Source organism: Oncorhynchus gorbuscha, linkage group LG02, assembly GCF_021184085.1.
Source record: "Oncorhynchus gorbuscha isolate QuinsamMale2020 ecotype Even-year linkage group LG02, OgorEven_v1.0, whole genome shotgun sequence".
In the NCBI taxonomy this organism is placed as follows: domain Eukaryota; kingdom Metazoa; phylum Chordata; class Actinopteri; order Salmoniformes; family Salmonidae; genus Oncorhynchus; species Oncorhynchus gorbuscha.
In genome coordinates, this window is record NC_060174.1 from 66,318,898 (window position 1) to 66,346,426 (window position 27,529).

The 27,529-nt window shown below is 42.8% G+C and overlaps 1 protein-coding gene across 2 annotated transcripts in view; it reads right to left on the reverse strand.

Moving 5' to 3' along the window:
• LOC124007758 (pyruvate carboxylase, mitochondrial-like) overlaps nucleotides 1-27,529 on the reverse strand; it is a 92,876-nt gene extending 65,347 nt beyond the window's left edge. The window contains exons 1-8 of one of the 2 annotated variants that reach the window (XM_046318500.1): nucleotides 27,001-27,529; nucleotides 16,427-16,568; nucleotides 16,140-16,324; nucleotides 15,855-16,020; nucleotides 15,542-15,687; nucleotides 15,325-15,442; nucleotides 13,048-13,199; nucleotides 6,756-6,874 (exon numbers count right to left, since the gene is read on the reverse strand). In XM_046318500.1, the coding sequence (XP_046174456.1) occupies nucleotides 6,756-6,874; nucleotides 13,048-13,199; nucleotides 15,325-15,442; nucleotides 15,542-15,687; nucleotides 15,855-16,020; nucleotides 16,140-16,324; nucleotides 16,427-16,568 (1,028 nt within the window). In that variant the 5' untranslated portion in view covers nucleotides 27,001-27,529. Of the gene's footprint in view, nucleotides 1-6,755; nucleotides 6,875-13,047; nucleotides 13,200-15,324; nucleotides 15,443-15,541; nucleotides 15,688-15,854; nucleotides 16,021-16,139; nucleotides 16,325-16,426; nucleotides 16,569-26,995 lie in introns of both variants that reach the window. The other variant, XM_046318496.1, reaches the window with a different exon arrangement.

Here is a 27,529-nt window from a genome sequence, read left to right on the forward strand (position 1 = left end):
TTAAATCTCATCTTTCATTCTATTTCATCATCATTATGTTTTGTACATATTTTGATTAGTGATGTTAAAATGTTGATGGTATAAAATAATTACATTCTTGTTATTCTGGCAAAGTTATTAAAAAAATAATTGCTAAGTCAGGTCTTCTCTGAAGATAAAATGTTTTCCAATAAAAGGACTGGCACCTAGATTTCATAATTTATAGTAATAATTATACACACGTCAAACAGACAATCCATGCTTTTTTTGATTGATCTCTTATCTAACTCCTATACCCAGAGAACACTAGACTGAAACTCTTGATTTCAGTCCCAAACTCTCTTAGGGTGGCAGGATGAAAGAAAAGGGGTGGAAAATACCCAGAAAATACAAGAGGAGGAGGACAAAGGGAGACAGAGGAGACTGCATTGCACAAAACCAAAGATGTGATATGAGCTAGAAGCAGAGGGAGTGAAGGAGGGGGGGAGAGAGGGAGACATGAGGGGGGATTAATATATTCAGTGTGATTTCTTATTCCACTTTAATTGCTGATGCCAGGCAGCATATGTAGCGCTGGTGTGGATGTGCTGGAAAATTCTGCACCTCTCCCTCCTAACAAACCAAAATCCTTCCACTGAAAGCCTCTCCACTTTAACCCATTTTTATTTGAATAAGATCCAGGTCTTTGAACCAGCCCCCAAACACACCAAGCCGCTGACAAGCTTTCCCTCATCCTTGTGTGCCAGTTTAGTAGTCTTCTCTACCCTCGTCTACCCGTCTCACATTCTTAATTTCTTGCAGAATAGACAAACAAATATGCAGCTGCAATCTAGCCACAACTCAGTGATTAGAAACCCATTACAGGGTCAGTGACAGAGCCTACACTGAGCTGTAAACACACACACACACACACACAGAATTGAATTAAGGGAGAGGAGTGGGAAGAAGAATTGGAGTGGCGCAAATGCTGAGAGAATTGAGGCCTGCCATAAGCCTGTCTTAACTGAATTTATAGAAGGGAAAGCACAACACAACAATGACCTCCACCCAAAGTATGTGGGCTCCATACCGCAGGATACTGTTCCTAAAGCCCGTTTCAAGAGGAGGCGTTATATCACAGTAATGTAAGAAGATATTGTGAATGCACCAAAAATGATTTGATCTACACTGACTGAAATGCATTAGTCTTCATGTGAAAGGAGGAAAAAAGGGATGTTGTGAGACTGGAGAGGTTGCAGAGTCCAAGGAGTGAACACATTACGATGACATGGGCCATTTCCAGTGATTCCCAATACCACGCAGTAGGCAGAAGGGGTCCTTAATTGGTCTTAATCACTGGGACCAATGACAAGTCATGATACAGGCAGAGGCAGACTGCCAAAAACAGAGGCGTAATAGCCTACCAACCAGAGAACTATATACAGACCAGAGAATTCAACACGTAGTCGGAGGAGAACATAGCCAGTGGCTAGGGCTATGGCACGAATGCCCCTTTGGCAAGTTAGACTCAATTGCATTACAGTCATGTGCCTATCCAGAGCCAATCACTCAGAGCAGTGCGCCAGCAGAATGCCAATTGCAGTCTGACAGATTCAATTTAATACGACAAGATGGACATTTAGAACGAATGAACCTACATTCCTTCCACATGACTACAGAAGTCTCTGCCAGGTGCACAGAAGAAAAGTCATACATATCAATCTGTGCGTGAGTCAATGTGTACGTGCACATACACAAAATAAGACTTTTTTAAAAAAGACGCAGCATCGCATTCATCCCTCCTGAATGATTACTTTGGCTGCATCTGATAAGTGCACAACCCATGGCTATTGTCAGTGTTTGAACTCTGAATGCATGAGATGGGTGAGATTAGGCACTTTAATCATCTCTAGTCTCAAGTAGGAACTCCAAACGACATAGCGCTGAGCAACATGATTCGTGGACTAGGATTCTGGCTCTGAAAGTAGAACTCAGTATAGACTGATTCATATGGGAAGGAAAACTTGGTAAGAGCATCACGTCCTAAACGATCTGCTACATCAGTCCATTTGCTTCATAATTCCAGGACTTCTATAGAGGGTTCATTTTGCGTTGGCACAGCATAGGAATCCTATAGTCCTTCACTGGTCAATTAGAAACACGTATTTAAGTGTCAACTATTTTTCTTAAAACCACTCAAATGGACACAACAGTCAAAGTACAAGGAGTCATCTATAAAGCATTACATCTATACACATGTACACAAACTAAAATAAATAAAGTTGAGTGGATAAAAGGACAATCGGGCACTTCTAAAAGAAAAGTCTCTGTGGCAGGATTTGGCGCAAGCATTTACATTGTTGTTACTTGAATTTTTTTCACAATTTATTATTTCTCATCAGGGCTGGACTTCTGACCAAAAAAACTAAAATATCCCTAATTTCATTGTATAACCCACAGTAAAGCAAGGCATGCGGGTACATAAACGTTTATCTCGGGGAGTGTTTGTGTATCGACCAGTCTCAATAGCAAGACTGGCCAGTCCACATCAACATTTTACAAAACACCTTCAATATTGCTTGGATAAAACAGTACGGCTAGGGTTCTGTCCCAAAAGTGCATTTACAAAAAGCCTGTAGGGGGTGTGCAGCTTGTTACTTTCAGGTTTGTTTATCCGTTTGGTACCACTTTAGTTTTGCTCTCCAAAAGTGCTGACTCAAAAGCACCACGGCCATTTCCAGTATACACACTGCCTGTATCAGTGAGCGGAGTCATACAAATGTTGAAAAGAAAATAAGCTTAGACATTATATAACATTTTCCTTTGCAGTTGTAACACCACAAGTCCATTAAAAACATGTTTACATTGACATTAATTTGGCATGCTGCAAAAATCACTTCCATTTCAAAAAAGAAACATAGCCTCCCACTGGTGATTCATAGAGTTTTCCAGACAATATTGTCTTCAATAGGGCATACATTTACCCACACCGAGGTCAAATCTGCAGGAATGGTTAAAATCTGCATTAACCCAGGTATAATTTGTGCCCCCATACTTCTGAAGCATAAATAATACCAGGTAGCACCAACGAATCAAACAGTTTAGCATAACATTTTTAAAAAGGTTAGCGTTACTCTTTGCAATGATTGCACCGAGGAAACGATTTGTGTGGTTAGCCATGTATGTACCTAACAGACAAAATCCAAAAAGGGCTTGACAATCAGTCCCAGATACTTGTACTCACTGACAGCATCTAATAAGGAATAATAATATTGACGACATAGTGTTCTCCCCGATTCCTGTTCATCCTCAAGGCTAAAGCTTTGTTCGTCAACTCTTCAATCAAGCTCCCAAGCAGAAGAAAGCCACGTCAACCATGACGATCAAGCAGACGGAGCTTCTAGAAAACGGAAATAACTACAAAAACGCCGTCTCTTGCACCGCCCCAGAATCTCCATAAGTGTTCAATTGGGTTGAGATCTGGTGACTGAGACGGCCATGGCACATGGTTTACGTCGTTTTCATGCTCCTCAAACCATTCAGCGACCACTTGTGCCCTGTGGATTGGGGCACTGTCATCCACTCCCAACAGGATAGAAATGAGTCACCATAGGTTGAAGGTGATCCCTCAGAAGGGCTGTGTATTTACCTTGCTCTCTAAGGGGTTCAGTGGACCTGAACCATGCCAGGGAAATGCACCCCACGCCATCAGTGCCGCCGGGATCACTCATTTACTCAAGTGTTTCCATTCTTTTGGCAGTCCGGCTTTAAACTTACTCTTGAAAGTTGTAATCGTACAATGCACAAGGTGCAATTTCAAAATTGGGTAGTGCATCATCAGTTCATCTTGTTAGTCATTTCATACCTTAGATATATATATAAAAATGTAGTGACCTCACCTGGTTTAAAGGGTGTCTCTAGAGACAAAACCTCTCATCGTCACTCAATGCCTAGGCTTACCTCCACTGTATTCACATCCTACCATACCCTTGTCTGTACATTATGCCTTGAATCTATTCTTCCTCACACAGAAACGTGCTTCTTTTACTCTCTGCTACAAACGTACTGGACAACCAGTTCTTATAGCCTTTAGCCATACCCTTATCCTACTCCTCCTCTGTTCCTCTGGTGATTAAGAGGTTAATCCAGGCCCTGCAGCGCCTAGCTCCACTCCCACTCCCCAGGCGCTCTCATTTGTTGATTTCTGTAACCATAAACCCGGATGTCCTAGCCGTGTCTGAATCCTGGCTTAGGAAGGCCACCAAAAATCCTGACATTTCCATCCCTAACTATAACATTTTCCGACAAGATAGAACTGCCAAAGGGGGCAGAGTTGCAATCTACTGCAAAGATAGCCTGCAGAGTTCCGTCATACTATCCAGGTCTGTGCCCAAACAATTCGATCTTCTACATTTTTTCTTACAATCCACCTTTCCAGAAATAAGTCTCTCACTGTTGCCGCTTGTTATGGACTACCTTCAGCCCCCAGCTGTGCCCTGGACACCATATGTTAATTGATTGCCCCCCAATCAATCTTCAGAACCTGTACTGTTAGGTGACCTAATCTGGGACATGCGTAACACCCTGGCCATCCTACCATCTAAACTAGATGCCCTCAATCTCACACAAATTATCAATGAACCTACCAGGTACAACCCCAAATCCGTATACACGGGCACCCTCATAGATATTATCCTGACCAACCTGCCCTCTAAATACACCTCTGCTGTTTACAACCAGGATCACAGAGATCACTGCCTCATTGCCTGCGTCTGTAATGGGTATGCAGTCAAACAATCACCGTCAAACACTCCCTATAACACTTCAGCCAGCAGGCCTTTCTCGTCAACCTGGCCCGGGTATCCTGGAAGATATTGACCTCATTCCATCAGTAGAGGATGCCTGGTTATTCTTTAAAAGTGCTTTCCTCACCATCTTAGAGTAAGCATGCCCCATTCAAAAAAAAATTGAACCTGGAACAGATATAGCCCTTAATTCACTCCAGACCTAACTGCTCTTGACCAGCACAAAAACATCCTGTGGCGTACTGCATTAGCGTCAAATAGCCACTCACTTTTCAGGGAAGTTAGGAACCAATATACACCGGCAGTTAGGAAAGCAAAGGCTAGCTTTTTCAAACAGAAATTTGCATCCTGTAACAAACTCCAAAAAGTTCTGGAACACTGTAAAGTCCATGGAGAATAAGAGCACCTCCTCCCAGCTGCCCACTGCACTGAGGCTAGGAAACACTGTCACCACCAATAAATCCACGATAATTGAGAATTTCAAGAAGCATTTTTCTACGGCTGGTCATGCTTTCCACTTGGCTACCCCTACCCCGGTCAATAGCTCTGCACCCCCCACAGCAACTTGCCCAAGCCTCCCCATTTCTCCTTCACCCAAATCCAGATAGCTGATGTTCTGAAAGAGTTGCAAAATCTGAACTCTTTCTAAAATTATCTGCTGCAATTGTTGCAACCCCTATTACTAGCCTGTTCAACCTCTTCCGTATCGCCTGAGATCCCCAAAGATTGGAAAGCTGCCGCAGTCATCCCCCTTTTCAAAAGGGGAGACACTCTAGACCCAAACTGTTAGAGACCTATATCTATCCTACCCTGCCTTTCTAATGTCTTCGAAAGCCAAGTTAACAAACAGATCACAGACCATCTCGAAACCCACCGTACCTTCTCCGCTATGCAATCTGGTTTCCGAGCTGGTCATGGGTGCACCTCAGCCACACTCAAAGGTCCTAAACGATATCATAATCACCATCGAAAAGAGACATTACTGTGCAGCCGTATTCATCGACCTTGCCAAGGCTTGACTGTCAATAACCACATTCTTATCGGCACACTCAAGAGACTTGGTTTCTCAAATGACTGCCTCGCCTGGTTCACCAACTACTTCTCTGATAGAGTTCAGTGTGTCAAATCGGAGGGTCTGCTGTCCAGACCTCTGGCAGTCTCTATGGGGGTGCCACAGGGTTCAATTCTCGGGCCGACTCTTTTCTCTGTATACGTCAATGACGTCGATCTCGCTGCAGGTGAGTCCCTGATCCACCTCTACGCAGACGACACCATTCTGTATACTTCCGGCCCTTCTTTGGACACTGTGTTAACTAACCTCCAGAAGAGCTTCAATGCCATACAACTCTCCTTCCGTGGCCTCCAACTGCTCTTAAATGAAAGGAAAACTAAATGCGTGCTCTTCAACCCGATCGCAGCCCACACCCGCCCGTCCAGCATCACTACTCTGGACGGTTTTGACTAAGAATATGTGAACAACTACAAATACCTAGGTGTCTGTACAGATTAGCTCAAATAGCCTGTACCCCTGCACACTGACTCAGTACCGGTGCCCCCTGTATACAGCCTCGCTATTGTTATTCTGTTACTTTTTATTTTCGCCTACTTCGTAAATATTTTCTTCTTCTTGAACAGCACTTTAGGTCAAGGGCTTGTAAGTCAGCATTTCACGGTTAAGTCTACACTTGTCGTACTCGACGCATGTGGCAAATAAAGTCTGATTTGATAGGAAACACAGTCTTATAGGTTGTCAGAGGTGACATGGTAATGCCAGGTAACGGTCGTGACTCACTCCGTGATCTGCCAGGTAACGGTCGTGACTCACTCCGTGATCTGCCCGGTAACGGTCGTGACTCACTCCGTGATCTGCCCGGTAACGGTCGTGACTCACTCCGTGATCTGCCCGGTAACGGTCGTGACTCACTCCGTGATCTGCCCGGTAACGGCTGTAAGACTGACTCCGTGATCTGCCCGGTAACGGCTGTGACTCACTCCGTGATCTGCTCGGTAACGGTGTGCTCCACCTGCAGGCGGGAGTTGACCTCGATGAAGTAGTGCCTTCCATGTTTATCCACCAGGAACTCCACCGTGCCAGCGTTCTCATAGCCCACCTGTACACACAGACAGATCCAATTAGATACATACCTTTACTAGGCTACTTTAAACCTACAATAGGCTACTTCAAACTTACTTGAGGACATCAAGAATGTCACAGTTAATAAAGGCACAGTTATACAAGGAGGGTATTTCAAGTACTCCATTTTTCTTAAGAGCTTTATTGCTCACATTCCATGACTTTTTTTAAATGAACCTTTAACTAGGAAAGTCAGAACAAATGCTTATTTTACAATAACAGCCTACCCTGGCCAAACCCTCCCTGAACATGGACGACACTGGGCCAATTGCGCGCCGACCTATGGGACTCCCGATCATGGCCTGTTGTGATGCATCCCGGGATCAACCCAGGGTCTGTAGTGACGCCTCTTGCACTGAGATGGAGTGCCTTAGACCGCTGCGCCACTCGGAAAACCCACTATAGTCCTATATAGTGTGTACTGTCAGATTTCCTCCATAGGCAGCCCTATACAAAGTCAGTTATTTGTAGAAGGCACATTCTCATATTCTGAATTCTATTTGAAGAGATTACAAGTTCTGGGCTTCAAAAAGTTTAAATGATCTTGATAAAAAGATGCATAACGAATTAACCACTCACAAACCCAAATTGTAGATCTGAATATCTTACAGAACACAACTAAATCTTCTAAAATGGGGAAGCGACAAGACTGACAGCTAATAGCTACAAAAGGAAGATAGCGGGTGATATCCCAGGCTGTGATTATAGTTATGAACGTCCGTGCTGTCTGTAAGAATGACAGCCCTACTACAGCTCAGGCACGGAGGCACCAGGAAATCATTTATCAGACCATTTCTCCCTCCACATCGCTGCGGGGGCTTAAGATTGCGACGGCCAAAATTCACTGAAATCTGATCCAATTTATCTTTGTAATTCATCCCGCGCTCCAAAAAACCTCATCTCTGCCAACCAGGGCAGGCACCCCTTTCATCCATTCAGACAGTATCCCATGTCAAGGTGCAGGCTCACAACTAGACAGCTTATATCACACACTGCATAGACCACACAAACAGACAAAAAGGGACAAGCACTGTAAGCATTACAACAATGTCTAGAAATAAGTGTTAAGAGTGCCACAGGAAATAGTCATAGTAATTTCAGTCCAATTAAAACACCCTGTTAGCGGGAGACATGCTGGCGACCATATTCCACTGTAAAACAATATATATCCTGTGCATTTCAGAAATTTGCATAGAACAGGCTGCATTTCATAATGGGCTTTGTATACTTAAGCGGCCCCATATCTACTGCCTACTGTTACAGCAAACATAAGGAAAAGGTATGGAGAAGCAGGTGTTGCCGAAAACCACAGGGTATTGGGAGTTAAACAGTACAGCATCACTACAGAGACTGGCATGTGGATAGAGAGGTTTGATTAGAACGGGAGGGAAACAGATGGCATTCCACAGAGGTGTAGAGGCGGCAAGATGGAGGGAGTCGGAGAGGGGCTGAGGCACACGCCAGCAGAGTGAAACACTGCTGCCGTCACCAAGGATAGGTACTGTACCCGCAACCACTATAATCCAGAAACTTAAGCAATCTGCTGTGTGTAACATACGAGTTGAGAAGAAAAACACAGGCCTGTTTGTATAGAGCGTGTGTATGGGGGGGGAGCTGAAGCAAAATATGAAATTCAAGGAGCATGTTGTCAAGACGAGCAAAGAAGTAGGGAAGCTGTGAACCCCCCCCTAGCTGACCTGTAAGAGGTTTTGGGGTAAAGCATCTGTCACCATGGAAACCACAGACATAAAATAGTATTCGCACCAACGGTTTATTTCTCTAGCAGCTATTCTCGTTATACTTGGCGACCTTTTCAAAACTCCCTGTGCTAGCTTCCCTTGACCAGAGATCTCCATCACTGATTTCATTTATTGAACCTTATTTAACTAGGCAAGGCAGTTAAGAACAAATTCTTATCTACAATGAAAGCCTAGGAAAAAGACTAAATACTTCCTGCTGGGATGGGGGGGCTGGGATTCAAAATATAGGACTAAACAAACATCACAACAAGAGAGACACCCATTTTTGGGGTTGGAGTAAAAGTACTTTTGTCCACCAATTTATCAAAATATGCTGAGAGTCATCTTACGATTGCAGCAAAAGGCAAAACCAAAAAGGAATAAAGTAGAACATAAAACCTGCTGATGTCATCCATTAAAGGGGTGCGGCTGTAACAGGCCTACATCTGTATAACCACTATGAACTGATAAGTCTCTGTATTTAATGTACAAGAGAGAACTAGAACCACACCGACACATGTGGGTATCAATATTGTAATATAAAGTCATCCTTTTTTATTTTAGTATTGTAGTGATAATTCTCTCCCAACTCAAATCCTTACCAAGTCTACTTAAAGCATGCTTCACTCAGATATTTTGGTACACTGCTTACTCCGGAGATAAAAGGCTGGCCCAGCCTCTTTTAATCAAGTAGTTCTTTGCCGTTTCCTAAAATAACTGCAGATGATTAAAATTGGGTAATGCTTTAAATGTTAATGGATAAAAATTGGCCAATTTCTCTCTCGGAACTGATTTCCTCTCATGAAAGACTTGGGAGTCTGGGGAAGTTGATAATTAGTAAGGTGATATTTAGTGAAAGTATAAAAGGCGGCCGCATGCTTCCCAGAAGAAACAGTTCGGAAGAGTTTGCGCATATATTTTGACCACATTGTGACGTTTTTGTTAGTTTGGGATTTCGACCAGGGTTTTTTCGGCTGTTCGGGCACACCGAAGTCTACGCCCCTTTTGACGGTTATGGTCAACAGTAAGGATTCTTAAATAAGGTCCGTTGTCATTCGACGAGAGACGACTAATCTTCATTCACCATTTTTTCCATTCAAAAACAAATACTGCACCAAACAGCTTAGTTCAATGAAAAGAAATTAAGGAAACGATACTGGCAACAGCATCTCAAAATAGACAGACACCTTTAGGGTGAACATTATCCTCCTCAAATACAGCAGGAGAGGTCATCGACTTGACAGATGTAGGATCCATAGATAAACATAGGAGGACAAACATTGGACTTTAAAATGTACTGTTCGTCTTTTAGAGAGAAGATAATATATCCTCCAGCACACTAATCTGCATAAAAATAAGATGTTAAAAACGTTAAATCACTTTGACACGAAACGCGAGACGCCAACCCATAAAACCTATACGAAAAGGACAAAAACGCATCTGATGTCCAATCAAATCAAAATGTTATTGGTTGCATACACATATTTAGCAGATGTTATCGCAGGTGCGGCAAAAACGCTTGTGCTCGTCTGGGAGCAGACTGACAGTGAACCACCACTGGCAGGGTTGTTTTTGTTAGGAGAGCAGCTTTCTAAAAGTAGAAACCAAAATGTTCTCATCATCTCAGCCCTTCATTCCTCACTGCCATATGATTGAACAGATGGAGATGAATTCTGTCCCTCACTCACACCCAATTTCTCCTTCCCCTCACACTCCTTCCTTCCCCTTACACAGAGACTAACGCGCTCAACAGTGGCGGTTCCCAAATTGCAGGCAACAAAGCACATTAAAGAGATCTCAAAACACGTACCAAACTTAACACCCCCATCAAACAGACCGTAAACAAAGCAGTACACAAGGCAGAGATTAGCACGAGCAGGACAGCTAGCTCAAGGGTACACATAACAGGCACACCAGCTACTGTGTACACAACGCCTAATAAGCTTATCACACACAGGATGGGGAATCAGCGGGAGACAGTCACTAGTAATTGTTCTCATGTCAAAGTAATTGCTTCCACCTCACAATAACAAACAAAAAAAAGCCAGCTTGATTGCAATCAGGAAATTATGCAACTGCATATTCTGAGTGTGGGAGTCCCACAAGCTCGCTCATGGCGTCCCTTCGAGGCTATGTTGATAAATGCTGCCATCTAGTGTACCTATTGGTAACCTGCAGGTGAAATTCCCACTGCTTTAAACACCTTTCTTTATCTAAACGGCTCCCTCTCGTCTCTCTAAATCCTGTTCTTACACTGCAATATTTTCCTTAAGGTTTTTCCATCCTTCTCCCACATTTCTCCACTGGACCTCTGACAACAACAATGAGAAAACCTATTTGGTAAGGCTCAGAGTTTCTTATAAGTGACTTCAAACGCATTGTGCTTTGAAGACCCTGGCTTTATTTAATTTCTTCTAAAAAACAAACAAAAGAACAAACATTTTTGTTCAAACCTAAATCGGCCCAACAGCCGGTGGGATAAAGACGGGGATGAGGTAGAGGTAATGTTTCCCTATGAGCAGCAGTGGGGAGAACAAGTATTTGATACACTGACGATTTTGCAGGTTGTCCTACTTACAAAGCATGTAGAGGTCTGTAATTTTTATCACAGGTACACTTCAACCGTGAGAGGAGGAATCTAAAACAAAAATCCAGAAAATCACATTGTATGATTTTTAAGTAATTAATTTGCAATTTATTGCATGACATAAGTATTTGATAGATCAGAAAAGCAGAACTTAATATTTGGTACAGAAACCTTTGTTTGCAATTACAGAGATCATACGTTTCCTGTAGTTCTTGACCAGGTTTGCACACACTGCAGCAGGGATTTTGGCCCACTCCTCCATACAGACCTTCTCCAGATCCTTTAGGTTTCGGGGCTGTCACTGGGCAATACGGATTTTTAGCACCCTCCAAAGATTTTATACTGGGTTCAGGTCTGGAGACTGGCTAGGCCACTCCAGGACCTTGAGATGCTTCTTACAGAGCCACACCTTAGTTGCCTTGGCTGTGTGTTTCGGATCATTGTCATGCTGGAAGACCCAGCCACGACCCATCTTCAATGTTCTTACTGAGGGAAGGAGGTTGTTGGCCAAGATCTCGTGATACATGGCCCCATCCATCCTCCCCTCAATACGATGCAGTCGTCCTGTCCCCTTTGCAGAAAAGCATCCCCAAAGAATGATGTTTCCACCTCCATGCTTCACAGTTGGGATGGTGTTGTTGGGTTGTACTCATCCTTCTTCCTCCAAACACGGCGAGTAGGGGTTTAGACCGAAAAGCTCTATTTTTGTCTCATCGGACCACATGACCTTCTCCCATTCCTCCTCTGGATCATCCAGATGGTCATTGGCAAACTTCAGACGGGCCTGGAAATGGGCTGGCTTGCAGGATTTTAATCCATGACGGCGTAGTGTGTTACTAATGGTTTTCTTTGAGACTGTGATCCCAGCTCTCTTCAGATCATTGACCAGGTCCTGCTGTGTAGTTCTGGGCTGATCCCTCACCTTCCTCATAATCATTGATGCCCCATGAGGTGAGATATTGCATGGAGCCCCAGACAGAGGGTGTTTGACCGTCATCTTGAACTTCTTCCATTTTCTAATAACTGAGCCAACAGTTGTTGCCTTCTCACCAAGCTGCTTGCCTATTGTCCTGTAGCCCATCCCAGCCTTGTGCAGGTCTACAGTTTCATCCCCGATGTCCTTACACAGCCCTCTGGTCTTGGCCATTGTGGAGAGGTTGGAGTCTGTTTGATTGAGTGTGGGGACAGGTGTCTTTTATACAGGTAACGAGTTCAAACAGGTGCAGTTAATACAGGTAATGAGTGGAGAACAGGAGAGATTCTTAAAGAAAAACTAACAGGTCTGTGAGAGCTGGCATTCTTACTGGTTGGTAGGTGATCAAATACTTATGTCATGCAATAAAATGCTAATTACTTAAAATCATACAATGTGATTTTCTATATTTTTGTTTTAGATTCCGTCTCTCACAGTTAAAGTGTACCTATGATAAACATTACAGACCTCTACATGCTTTGTAAGTAGGAAAACCTGCTAAATCGGCAGTGTATCAAATACTTGTTCTCCCCACTGTATGTTTGAATAAAAATAATATACAAGTTCAGAGTTTCTCAACTGTAATTAGTCATGCCCAATAGTGTTAGACGTGTTGTTGCAAAGTAAAACCACATTACTTTCAGATAACAATGGTCTTATATGCCATTCAAAACTGCAAATACACACAGCTCTGCCATTTCAAAAAGGCAGTAGTAACAAAATTCAAAACATTCTAAAAATTAATTTTTAATTAAAAAAAGAAGCCTGCCTAATGGAATAGAAGAAGTTTCAGCTAGACACTACCTATTAAAAGAATGCATCAAAGTGTGTGGGCGTGTTGCATCTTGTACCTGTCTCGCCAGGTTGACAGAGTCAGCTGTGAGTCTGTCCCGGAGGTGTGGGTCCAGTTGTACAGCCGGGGCCATCTCTACCACCTTCTGGTGCCTCCTCTGGATAGAGCAGTCCCTCTCATACAGGTGGATAATATTACCATACTTGTCACCTGGGAGAGATGGGAATGACAGTAGGTCTACAAGTTATTTAGGCCAGTAAGATCAAAGTAAATTTACTGGTGTGTGTGTGCGCACGTACACACACACACACACAGAGCATTCGGAAAGTATACAGACCCATTCCCTTTTCCCACATTTTGTTGTTACAGCCTTATTCTAAAATGGATAAAAACCATACACACCCCCCCCCCTCAATCTACACATAACACCCCATTATGACAAACAAAAACATGTTTAGAAATTTTGACAAATGTATTAATAAAAAAACAGAACTTATTTAGATAAGTATTCAGACCCTTTGCTATGAGACTCGAAATTGAGCTCAGGTGCATCCTGTTTCCATTGATCATCCTTGAGATGTTTCTACAACTTGATTGGAATCCACCTGTGGTAAATTGAATTGATTGGACATGATTTTGAAAAAGGCACACACCTGTCTATATAAAAGGTCCCACAGCTGACAGTGCATGTCAGAGCAAAAACCAAGCCAGGTCAAAGGAATTGTTATGGTAGTGGCCAGACGGAAACCACTCTGCTTGGAGTTTGCCAAAATGCACCTAAAAGGACTCACAGAACATGAGAAACCAGTTTCTCTGGTCTGATGAAACCAAGATTGAACTCCTTGGCCTGAATGCCAAGTGTCATGTCTGGAGAAACCTGGCACCATCCCTATGGTAAAGCATGGTTGTGACAGCATCATGCTGTGGGGATGTTTTTTAGCGGCAGGGACTGGGAGACTAGTCAGAAAACCTGCTCAGGACTGGAGCGAAGGTTCACCTTCCAACAGAACGACCCTAAGCACAAAGCAAAGACAACACAGGAGTGGCTTCAGGGACAGGTCTCTGAATGTCCTTGAGTGGCCTAGCCAGAGGCCGGACCTAAACATCTCTGGAGAAACTTAAATGACTGTGCAGAGACGCTCCCAGTCCAACCTGACAGAGCTTGAGAGGATCTGCAGAGAAGGGGAGAAACTCCCCAAATACAGGTGTGCCAAGCTTGTAGTGTCATACCCAAGAAGACTCGAGGATGTAATCACTGCCAAAGGTTCTTCAACAATGTACTGAGTAAAGGGTCTGAATATTAATGTAAATGTAATATTTCATACATTTGCAAACATTTTTTTAAAACCTTTTTTTGCGTCGTCATTATGGGGTATTTAATCCATTTTAGAATAAGACAAAATGTGGAAAAAGTCAAGGGGTCTGAATACTTTCTGAAAGCCCTGTATATTGTTGGATGCTGCTGGGGAATAAAAATGGAAATGTAAAACAAGTTGCTGAGGTGGAAACCATTAAGTTGAACCTTTAGCAGGAGGAAACTCCACACGATTCAAATTTGCTGCATTCGTGTAATGGAACCTAGCGGGAGTGAAACTGTGGCACAACTCCATATGATTCAAGAGATTACATGTTACCCCAAGAAACCAATTGACGGCGGTAACTGTAGATGACAACGCAGCTTTATTCACTTCAGGGGGATTTGGCTGAGCGCGGTGCAAATCCATCCGGGTCAAGGTTGCTGCATTCACATCAGGGGAACATAACTGGGCTGAAACTTTGTTGCAGCTCCATACAATGAGGCTCTGTCCACACCAGGGAAAATGAGCAGGAGTGAAACTCAACATGATTATTGCATTTCCATTTCCGTGTGTTCCACTTGCATTCAGAAGCATTCATGAATCACGTGATTATGCATAGCACTGACATCAAAAAGGAAGAATCAAGGACACGGATGGTTCCTGATGTGAGATTCTCTCTGGTGTTTACAGAACAACTGGTGCTGTGAGATTAGGATGGCAGGACCTGCTCAGGACAAAGCAATTGTGACAGGAGTAAAGGATCGCAATATGGGAAAATGAATGGCTGCAGCACAGCCGTTATAATGAATGCTTGACGCATGTTAAACTAAGGCATACCTGTATTCAAGCATGTATTCTTTCTCTAAACGTATGCAGTTCTGTCCTTGCGCTGTTCTTGTCCATGAATGTTCTGTATTATGTCATGTTTTGTGTGGGCCTTAGGAAGAGCAGCTGCTGCTTTAGTAGTAGCTAGTGGGAATCCTAATAAAATACAGAATCATAATGTCCCCCAAAAACAGTTGAGCGAACAAACTCACCCAGGATCTGCACTTCAATGTGTCTGGGTCTCTCAACGAACTTCTCCACGAACAGAGCACCGTTCCCAAACGCAGCCAGGGCCTCAGAGTACGCACGCTGATAGTTCTCCTCCAGCTCCTACACACGTCGACCGACGGGGGATCAGCAAGTCAAACAGCACAAAGACAAAAACACTCAGATTGGAGCCGCTACTTACTCGCAGATATCTCTACTCACCTCGTACTCTTTGACCACCCTCATGCCCCTGCCCCCACCGCCGTAGGCAGCCTTAAAGATGATGGGAAAGCCATAGGTGTTGGAAAACTCCTGGGCCTCCGACAGGCAAGTGACGGGGCCGTCTGTCCCTGGTACCACTGGGACCCCTGGAAGAAAAGAAAAAAAATCAAACAACATGAGGTTAGCTGAGTGTAAATAAACTTTTACTTAACTGTACGCAATGTCAGCAAGACTGTGTTTGAGGATGCTGCAGATTTAAAACCTAAAAAAACTCCATCAGACAGTCCTGAGAATGGCAGTGTGTCCAGCCTACCTGCACGGATAGCGATGGCTCGAGCCTCCACTTTGTCTCCCATCTTGCGCACCACTTCAGGGGAAGGGCCAATGAAGCGTACCCCAGCATCGGCACACGCCTGGGCAAAGTCTGATCGCTCAGACAGGAAGCCGTACCCAGGGTGGATGGCATCCACATCATTCTCCTGACAATAAAATATATGATACGACAAAGTTGTGGCAAGACAGCGTAAAGGTGTGATCTTAAAACGTAGTGACAATTGGTTCAGAAAAGTATGAAAAGACGCATATTAAAATCTCAGACCTTTGCCACTTTGATTATGTCAGGGATGTCCAGGTAGGCAGCCACGGGCGGCAGGCCCTTCCCTATGAGGTAAGCCTCATCTGCCTTCTGCCTGTGCATCTGGCCTGTGTCCTGTTCAGAGTAGACAGCCACCGTCCGGATCCCCAGCTCAGTGCAGGCCCGAAACACACGGATAGCAATCTCACCTACAAGCGGTTGAATTAGTCAGCTGGGGATTGAATTATGTGGTGAGAGGAAACTCTAAGACTTTGGCTGACATTTCAGTGTCTACAGAATGGTTACTGTACCTCTGTTGGCCACCATAACCTTTTTGATGGGCTTGTACTCCAGAGTACGAGGGGAGGTGTGGTTGGAACGGGACAGGTAGCATGCCCTCCTGACAGCCAGCAGCCCCAGGGCCGAACGCATGACTCCAACCTGCAGCAGCATCTACACAGGCCGAGGACGGAACAGGAAGGAACGAGTAAACAACTGACAGCCCACACAGGTCCTGACCTATATACAAAGTAGTATGTAGTCTAACTTAAGACACTAAAAATGTCAAGAGATCGCCTATGGCTGTAAAGCAAACAAATGTTGCATTAAAAGACGCAGACAGGACTATCTAAATCGTGAGCGATTTATAGCTAACGCTTCCTTTACCATGGAAAGAATTTGGGAATAGTAGATTGCCATTTCTACAGTTTAGTCAGCTGTTTACATTCCACTGGCATCGGGAAAGTACAGTGATTAAAAATAATCGGCACAAGACACCAAAAGACAGAATTGCCTTGGAAGGAGTGCAAGTAACAGTAAGGAGAGTAGTGGGGAGTGGACAGAGACAGCATACATTTATAACACTGACCACAGACCTCTGGAGAGGAGAAACAGTCAACATTATTCACATTATTCACGGGAAGACTGCAATAGCCAGAGAAAATTTGCCTAAGAAATTGGTTAGCATGTAGTTAGAAGCTCAATGTGGCAATAGCTTATTCCTTAAGAAAAAGGCCAAGGGGAAATGAACAGGTTTGAACTTGAACTTAAAAAGTTAAATATAAAATTGTCGAATGGTCCAACTGTGCTAACGCACGACCCTAGCTCACAAATCAATCAAAACCCTTCGGAGTATCCAAAAACTGTTGGCCTGTTGTTGTAACCATCATGTAGACTGGTCCTCTGACACAGAAGCGGCATTGAACTCCAGTAGCAGTAACAGAGTTCAGACTACATGGTCCGACCAGCAGTTCTACAGATCCAATTCAAGGATATATCAAATCTGCGTAAGTATTCCCATGAACATGCCAACTGATCAACACTAAGAGGTTGATCAGGGTCGATACAACAGGGCCCGGTTTCCCGAAACGCATCTTAAGGCTTAAGTTAAACGTTAGAACCTTCGTAGGAGCATCGTTAAATCTCTGGGCTGTTTCCCAACCTCATCCATATTAAACTACTCAGAACAGCTTAAGTGCGTCAGATCCTTTTTTGCCCACCACGCGTCACTTTATACACTGAAGATTTTCTGCTAAACAGATAATCACATGATTTAGCCATCTCTGTGACCGACGATTACTTCTGAACAAAAGTTGAAGACAAAACACAAAAGTTGCCAATGTCTTTGCAATTGATAATCAAGCGACGTATAAAATATGCTTCAAATGAACACCGAGATGGCGGGATTCAAATATAAACCGTAGGCTATAGGCCAATTTCAAACCGATTTTAAAAGTTACATTTCATGTTCAAACAATAGAGTTCTGTTTTGCTACTTGCAGGCTACCGTCGTCTAATTTCACTCAATATACTGTATTTAAATGTGTAGCCTAAAACGTGCACAATGATGTGCCAAAAATCTGTGATTTTATGAATTTTTATTGGGTCGGCATTGTAGACTGAACAAAACTAAAACAATATAAAAAGTTGCAGTTCATATTAGGAAATTGAAATAAATTAGGCCCTAGTCTATGGAGTTCACATGACTGGGAATACAGATATACATTGGCTGGTCACAGACACCTTTTAAAAAACATTTATTACAAAATAAATTAAAACGTAGGGGACGTGGATCAGAAAACCAGTCAGTATCCGGTGACCACCTTTTGCCTCAAGCAGCACGACATCTCCTTCGCATAGAGTCGATCAGGCTGTTGATTGTGGCATGTTGAATGTTGTCCCACTCCTCTTCAATGGCTGTGTGAAGTTGCTGGATACTGGCAGGAAATGGAAGACGCTGTCATACAAGTTGATCCAGAGCATCCCAAACAAACATGCTCAAATGGGTGACATATCTGGTGACTACAGAGGACATGGAACTGGGACATTTTCAGCTTCCAGGAATTGTGTACAGATCCTTGCGACATGGGGGGGGGTGATGATGCTGAAACGTGAGGTGATGGCGGCAGATAAATGACACGACAAAGGGTCTGTAGTTTATGACTGCCCATAGCGGAGTGTAATAACTCCAACTCTTACCACGGGGCACTGCGTTGACATCAGCAAACCATCTGCCATATGACTGGTACAGTTTAAACCGGAATTCATCCGTGAAGAGCACACTTCACCAGCATGCCAGTGGTCATCGAAGTGAGCATTTGCCCACTGAAGTCAGTTACGACACAGAACTGCAGTCAGGTCAAGACGCTGGTGAGGACGACGAGCAAGCAGATGAGCTTCCCTGAGACGGTTTCAGACAGTTTGTATAAGAAAGTCTATGGTTATGCAAACCCACAGTTTCATCAGCTGTTCAGGTGGCTGGTCTCAGATGATCACGCAGGTGAATAGTCTTGGCAAAAGGAGAAATGCTCACTAACAGGGATGTAAACAAATGTGTGCAGAAAATGAGAGAAAAGCATTTTGTCTGAGATCTTTCGTTTCAGCTCATGAAGACCAACACTTTACATTTATATCTTTGCTCAGTATAATAAGCTGCCTCAATATTTGCAGCCATAAGGTGGTAATCTCCCTTTAGGAGCGGATCCATCGTCAGTATTGTGAAATAATTCATGTTAAGCGGTAAGATTTGAACGGAGAAAGCTGATCTGAGAGCAGCACCTCCTTTCTTTCGATCCTATCAGTATCGACATGCTCCGGCGATACACTTAGTGACCGTTCTCTCTGCGTAGTGTTTTGGGAAACATGTTACATCTTCGGCTGTTGCCTTTGGAAACTAATGTTACATCTTCAGCCGTTGTGAGAAAATTGCATCGTTAAAACCCTCGTTAAGCCTAAATTCCATCACTATCTGAAGGCCGGGTCCTGGATCATAACAGTCCATACAAACACCAAACGCCAGGTCTAAACAGCAAATGTTTTAACAGGAGCTAAAGATTGATCAATGACAGTCATAACAAGCTCAGCACTTGTGATACTAAATAAAGTCTGTGGGCCAAATGAAAGACTATATTCTTGATGACATTCACCTTGTCCACTCACTTGTGCAACATGGTAAAGGGCAGCCTACTGTAATACAGCCTTGCACATTTTTGCCTACAACTAATGTCACCTGTCAACCATTCCTGCGCAGTTTTTTCCCCGGCAAGAATAGGCTGCAAATGTATTTCAATGTGTTCTGGATTCAAGCTGACAGGGTGCGTTTGCTTTATGGCTTAACGAGGGCTCTGGAGAGAAAGTCTGGCACCAAAAGGAGCACCCGTCAGCAGACTGACCTTGTTGAACAGTCTCTCCATTCTCACCTACAGTGTCTTCTTTCCAGACAAGGTTGACTCACCAATGAGTTATTAATACCACACAGAGAGAGAACTAAAAAGGTCGGTTTGTCAAACCTAATTAAAATGCATTTAAAATGATGTAGTATTACCTCATTGGAGTCAAACGTGTACAGTCAAGGGTTGGACAAGGGGCCAGTTAGAGTAGTCAACATTGTGACAACTAGGCCATTTCTCATCTGGAAAGAAGACACTAATAGAGAAATAGTTCAACAAGGTCAGTCTGCTGACAACTATGAAAACAGGCTACAACAGGCAGAACAAGGTGGTTTACATTTTCAATAAAACGTGCCTACATTTCTCTGTGTTGGTCTTCTCCACTCCACAACAGAACAGAAATACGAGAGTGGGGAGTCAACATGACTGAAGATGTTCAGGCAATTGTCTTAAAAAACCAGATTTAACATGCATATAAACACCAACCCAGTTCAACAAAGTGATGTGGCATCCATTACTAGGCCTATAGCCCACTAACAAAACAACGAAGTTGTAGCCTGTTCATTTTTATCTTCACAAAAATTGTTTTATTACATCAAGACTAGGCTAAATCCTAAACATTCTGGAATGCAGTACCCAAGAGATACTTTTGTTGAAAGTACTGATTGTAACCAGAGTGCAATAGTAACAAGACAAAGTTGTTGGCTAAACCCCCGCCATACAGGTATAAACATACAGGTATGGAAGCGCTATTGAAGAAACACAAAGCCTCAAACTTTATCAACTCATCTGGCACAGATTACTCCAGATCCGACATGCTCTTGACAATCACTCAACAACTTTTTTTCTTGTGGAAACTTGGTGAGTTATATAAATTACAATTGTAGTGCAAGGAGTTTATGTTGTAGACAACCATTAAACAGATAAGAATGACCTCTGACTTACTGAGAAGAGTGCTGCGGGAAGTCTATATTTGACACGGTATCTGAAGCCGTTTCTCAATCTCTCGGTCCCAGCTTTGATGCACCTGTACTGACCACGCCTTCTGGATGATAGCGGTGTGACCACCCGAGCCACTGCCTGTTCACACCGCTATTTATTTTGTACATTTATTTAACTAGACAAGTCAGTTAAAAACAAATTCTTATTTTCAATGATGGCCTAGGAACAGTGGGTTAACTGCCTTGTTCAAGGGCAGAACGACAGATTGTTTTACCTTGTCAGCTCGGGGATTTCATCTTACAATCTTTTGGTTACTAGTCCAACGTTCTAACCACTAGGCTACCTGCCGCCACATCCAGAAAGCGAGGTCACCACAGGTGCATCAAAGCTGGGACCGAGAAACAGCTATCAGACTGCAAAACAGCAATCACCAGCTCAGAAAGGCTGCTACCCACATTGAGACCCAATCACTGGACACTTTAATAAATGGATCACTAGTCACTTTAAACAATGCCACCTTAATAATGTTTACATATCTTACATTACTCATATCACATGTTGCTTTTTTGCCCTCCCATGTCACTTTATATACACGTAACATCTGCACTAAACATGGATAAACCATGAGATTGTCTCTGACTGCCGATAACCTCACAACAAAGTTGACTACAAATAAAGTTACAAATGTCTTTGCAATTGATACAAACAAGCAAGGTTTAAAAAATATGCATCGTTTAAAAAACTCATAACCCTAAGACCCAGTGTTATCGGGAAACCAGGCACTGGACACTTCATTGGATCCCAGTGATTGAAGAACACTGCTAGGCCTATATGAGAACGAGTCAACAGGAGTCTTCTACTGGCTTCTAATATCCACAAAGTCAGATTCCACAGCCACAAAGTCAAAAATCACTACAAAAAATTGTGTTTTAGGTCTTAATGTAAAGTTAACCACACTGCTAAACTTGTGCTGAACGGTTCAAATCACATTTTAAGAAGAGAAAATGTAGAAATGGGTGGGGTTTAAGACTTTCTGGGTATAGAAGCTAGTGACGGCCTTGCTAAGTATTAGACACTACCTTTAGTGTCTATTCATTTTCTGGCCAGGGGAGTTGTTAAAAGCACCGACACTGTCTGAACATTAACACATCGATTGCAGTACAATATTGTTAACATAAGGAACTTTTTTTTTCTTCATTTCAGCAAGAAATAATAAAATGAGGATCCCACACAGCCTTACCCCATGTTAGTGCTTGTTTATCGAAAACAGAAGTGACCACCCGTGCAAATTAGCCACCTAGTGTGCTCGAAGACCTGTGCGTAAGCGTAACTGGGGAGGAAGTGTAGTTCGTCGGCTGGAAGCACACAGCCGTATGGGTCTGTGCAAATCTACTACAAGAAGAGTATCCTTGTTATTTGAAAGATTTTCTCCGCTGATATGAAAGATAACATATGGAACTTTCGAAAACCGTAATCGCAAGCGATGATTGAAGTTTCTAAGCGTTAAAACAGTGTGTTGGGATTGTAGTTCACATGGTCCCAACGGTAAGTGGTGCTTATGGCTGAGAACCCTTGGGATAAGGCAGAAGGTACTACAGCTGCAACATCGAGAGCATCCTGACCGGTTGCATCACTGCCTGGTACGGTAATTGTTCGGCCTCCGACTGCAAGGCACATCAGAGGGTAGTGCGTACGGCCCAGTACATCACTGGAGCAAAGCTGCCTACCATCCAGGACCTCTACAACAGGCGGTGTCAGAGGAATGCCCTAAAAATGGTCAAAGACCTCAGCCACCCCAGTCATAGACTGTACTACCGCATGGCAAGCGGTACCGGAGTGCCAAGTCTAGGACAAAAAGGCTTCTCAACAGTTTTTACCCCCAAGCCATAAGACCAAATGGTTACCCGGACTATTTGCATTGGGTGCCTCCCCCCAACCCCTTTTACGCTGCTGCTACTCTCTGTTTATCTTATATGCATAATCACTAACTATACATTCATGTACATACTACCCAAATTGTCCCGACGAATCAGTGCTGCCGCACATTGGCTAACCAGGCTATCGGCATTGTGTCCCACCACCCGCCCACTCCACTTTTTACGCTACTGCTACTCTGTTCATCATACATGCATAGTCACTTTACCCATATCGAAATGTACATACTACCTCAATAAGCCTGACAAACCGGTGTCTGTATATAGCCTTGCTACTCTTTTTTCAAATGTCTTTTTACTGTGGTTTTATTTATTTATTTCACTTACCAACAGTTTTTTCCCCTCCGCACTATTGGTTAGAGCCTGTAAGAAAGCATTAAACTTTAAGTATTGTAGTGTTGTATTCGGCGCACGTGACAAATAACTTTGATTTGATAAGGCAGAATGCCTTGAAGTGGCACTCCAATCTCCTTTTCGCCAAATTTAAAACACCCAATTTATTTCACAAAAGGACCATCTCAATAGGTGGTCCCGGTATGTAATGATATAGAATAAAAGGGATTGGGCCTTTCCTCTTTTGTTCTCTATTGTTCCTCAAGCAAGGGGGGAGACCGATGATGTCACAGATTTCCATAAAACCAAATCCTTGAAGTTTGCAGTTGTCAAAAAAAAAAATTATATATACACATATATATACACACACACACACACAGTTGAAGTCGGAAGTTTACATACACTTAGGTTGGAGTCATTAAAACTAGTTTGTTTTTCAACCACTCCACAAATTTCTTGTTAACAAACCTCTTAGCGCCACCTGAGACGTCTGCGTCCCACCCAGCCATCAGGAAGTGCAAATGCGCCACGCCAAATGCTAATAGCACTCGCTAAAACTCAAACGTTCATTAAAACACACATGCAGGGTACTGAATTAAAGCTACACTCGTTGTGAATCTAGCCAACAAGGCAGATTTTTTAAATGCTTTTCGGCGAAAGCATGAGAAGCTATTATCTGATAGCATGCAACACCTCGAAATACCTGAAAGGGACCTAAACAAAATAATTAGCGTAGCCGGCGCTACACAAAACGCAGAAATAAAATATAAAACATTCATTACCTTTGACGAGCTTCTTTGTTGGCACTCCTGTATGTCCCATAAACATCACTATTGGGTCTTTTTTTCGATTAAATCGTCCATATATACCCAAAATATACATCTATGAAAACTGTGTGATCCAGAAAAAAAAGTTTCAAAACGCAACGTCATTTTTTTAAATTAAAAAAGTTTTTTTCCAACAATTGTTTACAGACAGATTATTTCACTGTATCCCAATTCCAGTGGGTCAGATGTTTACATACACTAAGTTAACTGTGCCTTTTAAATAGCTTGGGAAATTCCAGAAAATGATGTCATGGCTTTAGAAGCTTCTGGCTAATTGACATAATTTTAGTCAATTGGAGGTGTACATGTGGATGTATTTCAAGGCCTACTTTCAAACTCAGTGCCTCTTTGCTTGACATCATGGGAAAATTGTAGACCTCCACAAGTCTGGTTCATCCTTGGGAGCAATTTCCAAACGCTTGACGGTACCACGTTCATCTGTACAAACAATAGTAAGCAAGTATAAACACCATGGGACAACGCAACCATCATACCGCTCAGGAAGAAGACGCATTCTGTCTCCTAGAGATGAACGTACATTGATGTGAAAAATGCAAATCAATCCCAGAACAGCAGCAAATGACCTTGTGAAGATGCTGGAGGAACCAGGTAAAAAAGTATCTATATCCACAGTAAAACGAGTCCTATATCCACATAACCTGAAAGGCTGCTAAGCAAGGAAGAAGCCACTGCTCCAAAACCGCCAGAAAAAAGCCAGACCACGGTATGCAACTGGACATGGGGAGAAAGATCGTACTTTTTGGAGAAATGTCCTCTGGTCTGATGAAACAAAAAAATAGAACTATTTGGCCATAATGACCATTGTTATGTTTGGAGGAAAAAGGGGGATGCTTGCAAGCTGAAGAACAACATCCCAACTGTGAAGCATTGGGGTGGCAGCATCATGTTTTTATTCTCTCTACTATTATTCTGACATTTCACATTCCTAAAATAAAGTGGTGATCCTAACTGACCTAAGGGATTTTTTACTCAGATTAAATGTCAGGAATTGTGAAGAACTGAGTTTAAATGTATTTGGCTGAGGTGTTTCTAAACTTCCGACTTAAACTGTACAACAGTAAATTAATTCACAGTTACATTCCTAACATTGCTATACAGTACAGTAGGGCTGGGCGATATGGACAAAATCTCATATACCGATATAGGCCATTTCATATCCTGATCACGATATAGCACACCTTCTGTAAATTCAATGAATAGAGAGTTTATATAAAATACCACATAAGAAATAGGCCTTTACATTAAATTTTGAATTACACTCAACAAATAAAGGTATTTTCTCATATTTGATTATTTATTTTATCTAGAACCTGTGGAAATTTTCAATTAAGCATGTAACAAAATATGAATGTATAAAATCTACAAATGTAAATAGAAAACACTTTCAACTATAGTTGCAAACAAAATATAGGCCTACATTTTTTTTAGCTATATATATTTATTTATTTGGGGGCTTGGCCGTTTTGCATGTTATTTTGGCATTAATACGTGTCACACATCAGTTTGCATTTGGTACCTTGGGTCAAATGTTAGCGCCAACTCACGAAACCCTCATTTCTCGACCGTGTAAATTGGGGCCATGCCTTTGCAGATGTAAGTTGTAATGGCAGCTATTATCTCCTTCCATCTTCGTGATGCTTTGCCATATGGTGTGCCGCGGGCAAAAGCCTCTTGCAATGTCTGAGTTTGGGGGGGGTTGTTTTGAGCACTCGACTGTACTTTCTGAGTCTCATCCGTAGACCATACTGTTTTACATGATTCTTGCGTAGGTGGTAAAAGAGGTTTGTGGTGTTTGAGCCGGTTGTCGGGACCAGCCTGCGGCATATTTTGCAGGAGACAGTTTTCTGGTCCGTGTCAGACTTTTCATATCCAAACCACGTCCATGCAACCGAAGTTGCCCCTGTTTTAGGTACGAGCTCAGTGTCTCCGTGTCACGTTCACTCTCTTCCGTGTTTGTTTGTGTTGCAGATTTCCTTCCACACGGCACATGTGGAAGAATGCAAAGCGATGTCCAATTGACAAAAAAATATTGCCATAAAGAGTGTGATTTGCGACACAAAGAAATAAACGAGAGCACAATATGAAACGATAGACATTTTTCTATCGTCACATGTCATATCGCCCAGTCCTACAGTACAGTATGAAGACCAGTACCCTGTACCTGCACCCATACGGGGAGTAGTTCAAGTCAAGGTGCCGGAGGTGAGCTTTGCTGAGGGCCCTAAAGTGATTAGAAGTGATTTTATTTAAGATAGCATAAAAGATATGGCCTCTCATGTCCAAGAGATTACTACTATGTTACTTCATTTCAAGGAGTACTTTGTATCTTCCAAGAAGATGTATTTTGGTACTTGGATGGCTTTAGTGTGTCACTAATCACAGTGGGTGCAGTCCACTGTACCATGACATCAACCTACCTACCACCGAGCTTGCCAGCCAACAAGCAGTCATTCATCAGTCCTGTCCGGCATTAGGTGGACATGTCATTCACTTGATTTATTATTTATTGCCATTTCAATCTTTCTGTTCAATCTTCCCAGTGTAACAATTGGGATAATTGGACGATTCAGAGTACAACTAATTTCTTATCCCTGAATTAAGGTATGTTTTTTCAAGCCATATCTTTCAAGTGCTCCATGGTGTCTTACGTTACTGTCCGACCCCAGTGCAGCTCATTGTAATCAAGCACAACTGTAGGGACGGAATCTTCCAGCAACTTTACCTGGTGCAGCAAAGTCAAGGTTCTTCACTGATAGAAAGAGCAAACAAATCAATCTCAATGTTCTCAGGTTCGACGTATCAGAACATAGAGAATCGATGTAACTATTTTCTTGAGTCCAAACGTTTAAAGGTGGTAGAGAATTCTAAAATGTTGAAATGTCACCATCATTTTGGAGAGATGCAGCTGCAATACCCATTTTTACCCCTGATGCAGCCACCTCACTAACCAACTCTCCAAATCAGCTAGCTGGAATAGCTAGCTAAGCAACTGTTTGACAGCTAATATCAAACAGCTGTAGCTGCACGCAAAGACATTGCAGTAATATGATTTGATGGATGGATATTGACCAACTACCTCGGGATAAGCAAAGGTGACAACCCCCCTCAAAAAAAACATTATCTAAGACTTGTAACGTTAATGCAAACAAACTTACCTTACCGCTTCAAACCTAACGTTAGCACGCTTGAATAGGCTTCAAAGTCTCCCAGCTAACTATCTGTGGCTGTCTGACGTTAGCAGGAGTGTCGGGTGTCACTATTGCTGGCAGATAACTATCTTCTTCAATCAACGTAATTAGCTAGCTGGGTACTGTGAGATGACGGAGTTCCCCCTCAGATCGTGTTTTTTGTTTGTTTTCTGTGCACCCTAGCTTGCAGTCACGGTTGATGACAGAAAAAAGTCTGGGGTGTAAAAGACAAGCTAGCTGTCTATTTACCTGAGACGTCTAACCCACTCAGACGACTCGCCCACCCCCTTACTATTGGTTATCTTGATTACGCCCATTAATACGCTCGCACCCGGGGTCATAGAGAATCCAGTGGGCCTGATCTATATATCCATTTATTTTGTCATTTATCTGTTTTACAGAGGTGTATACTATCAATGAGTTAGCCAGCTAACTTTGATAAAACAACTAGAAATAGCTATTGATTCCGAAGCTAAACCCCTGAGTTTCTAAACCCATAGA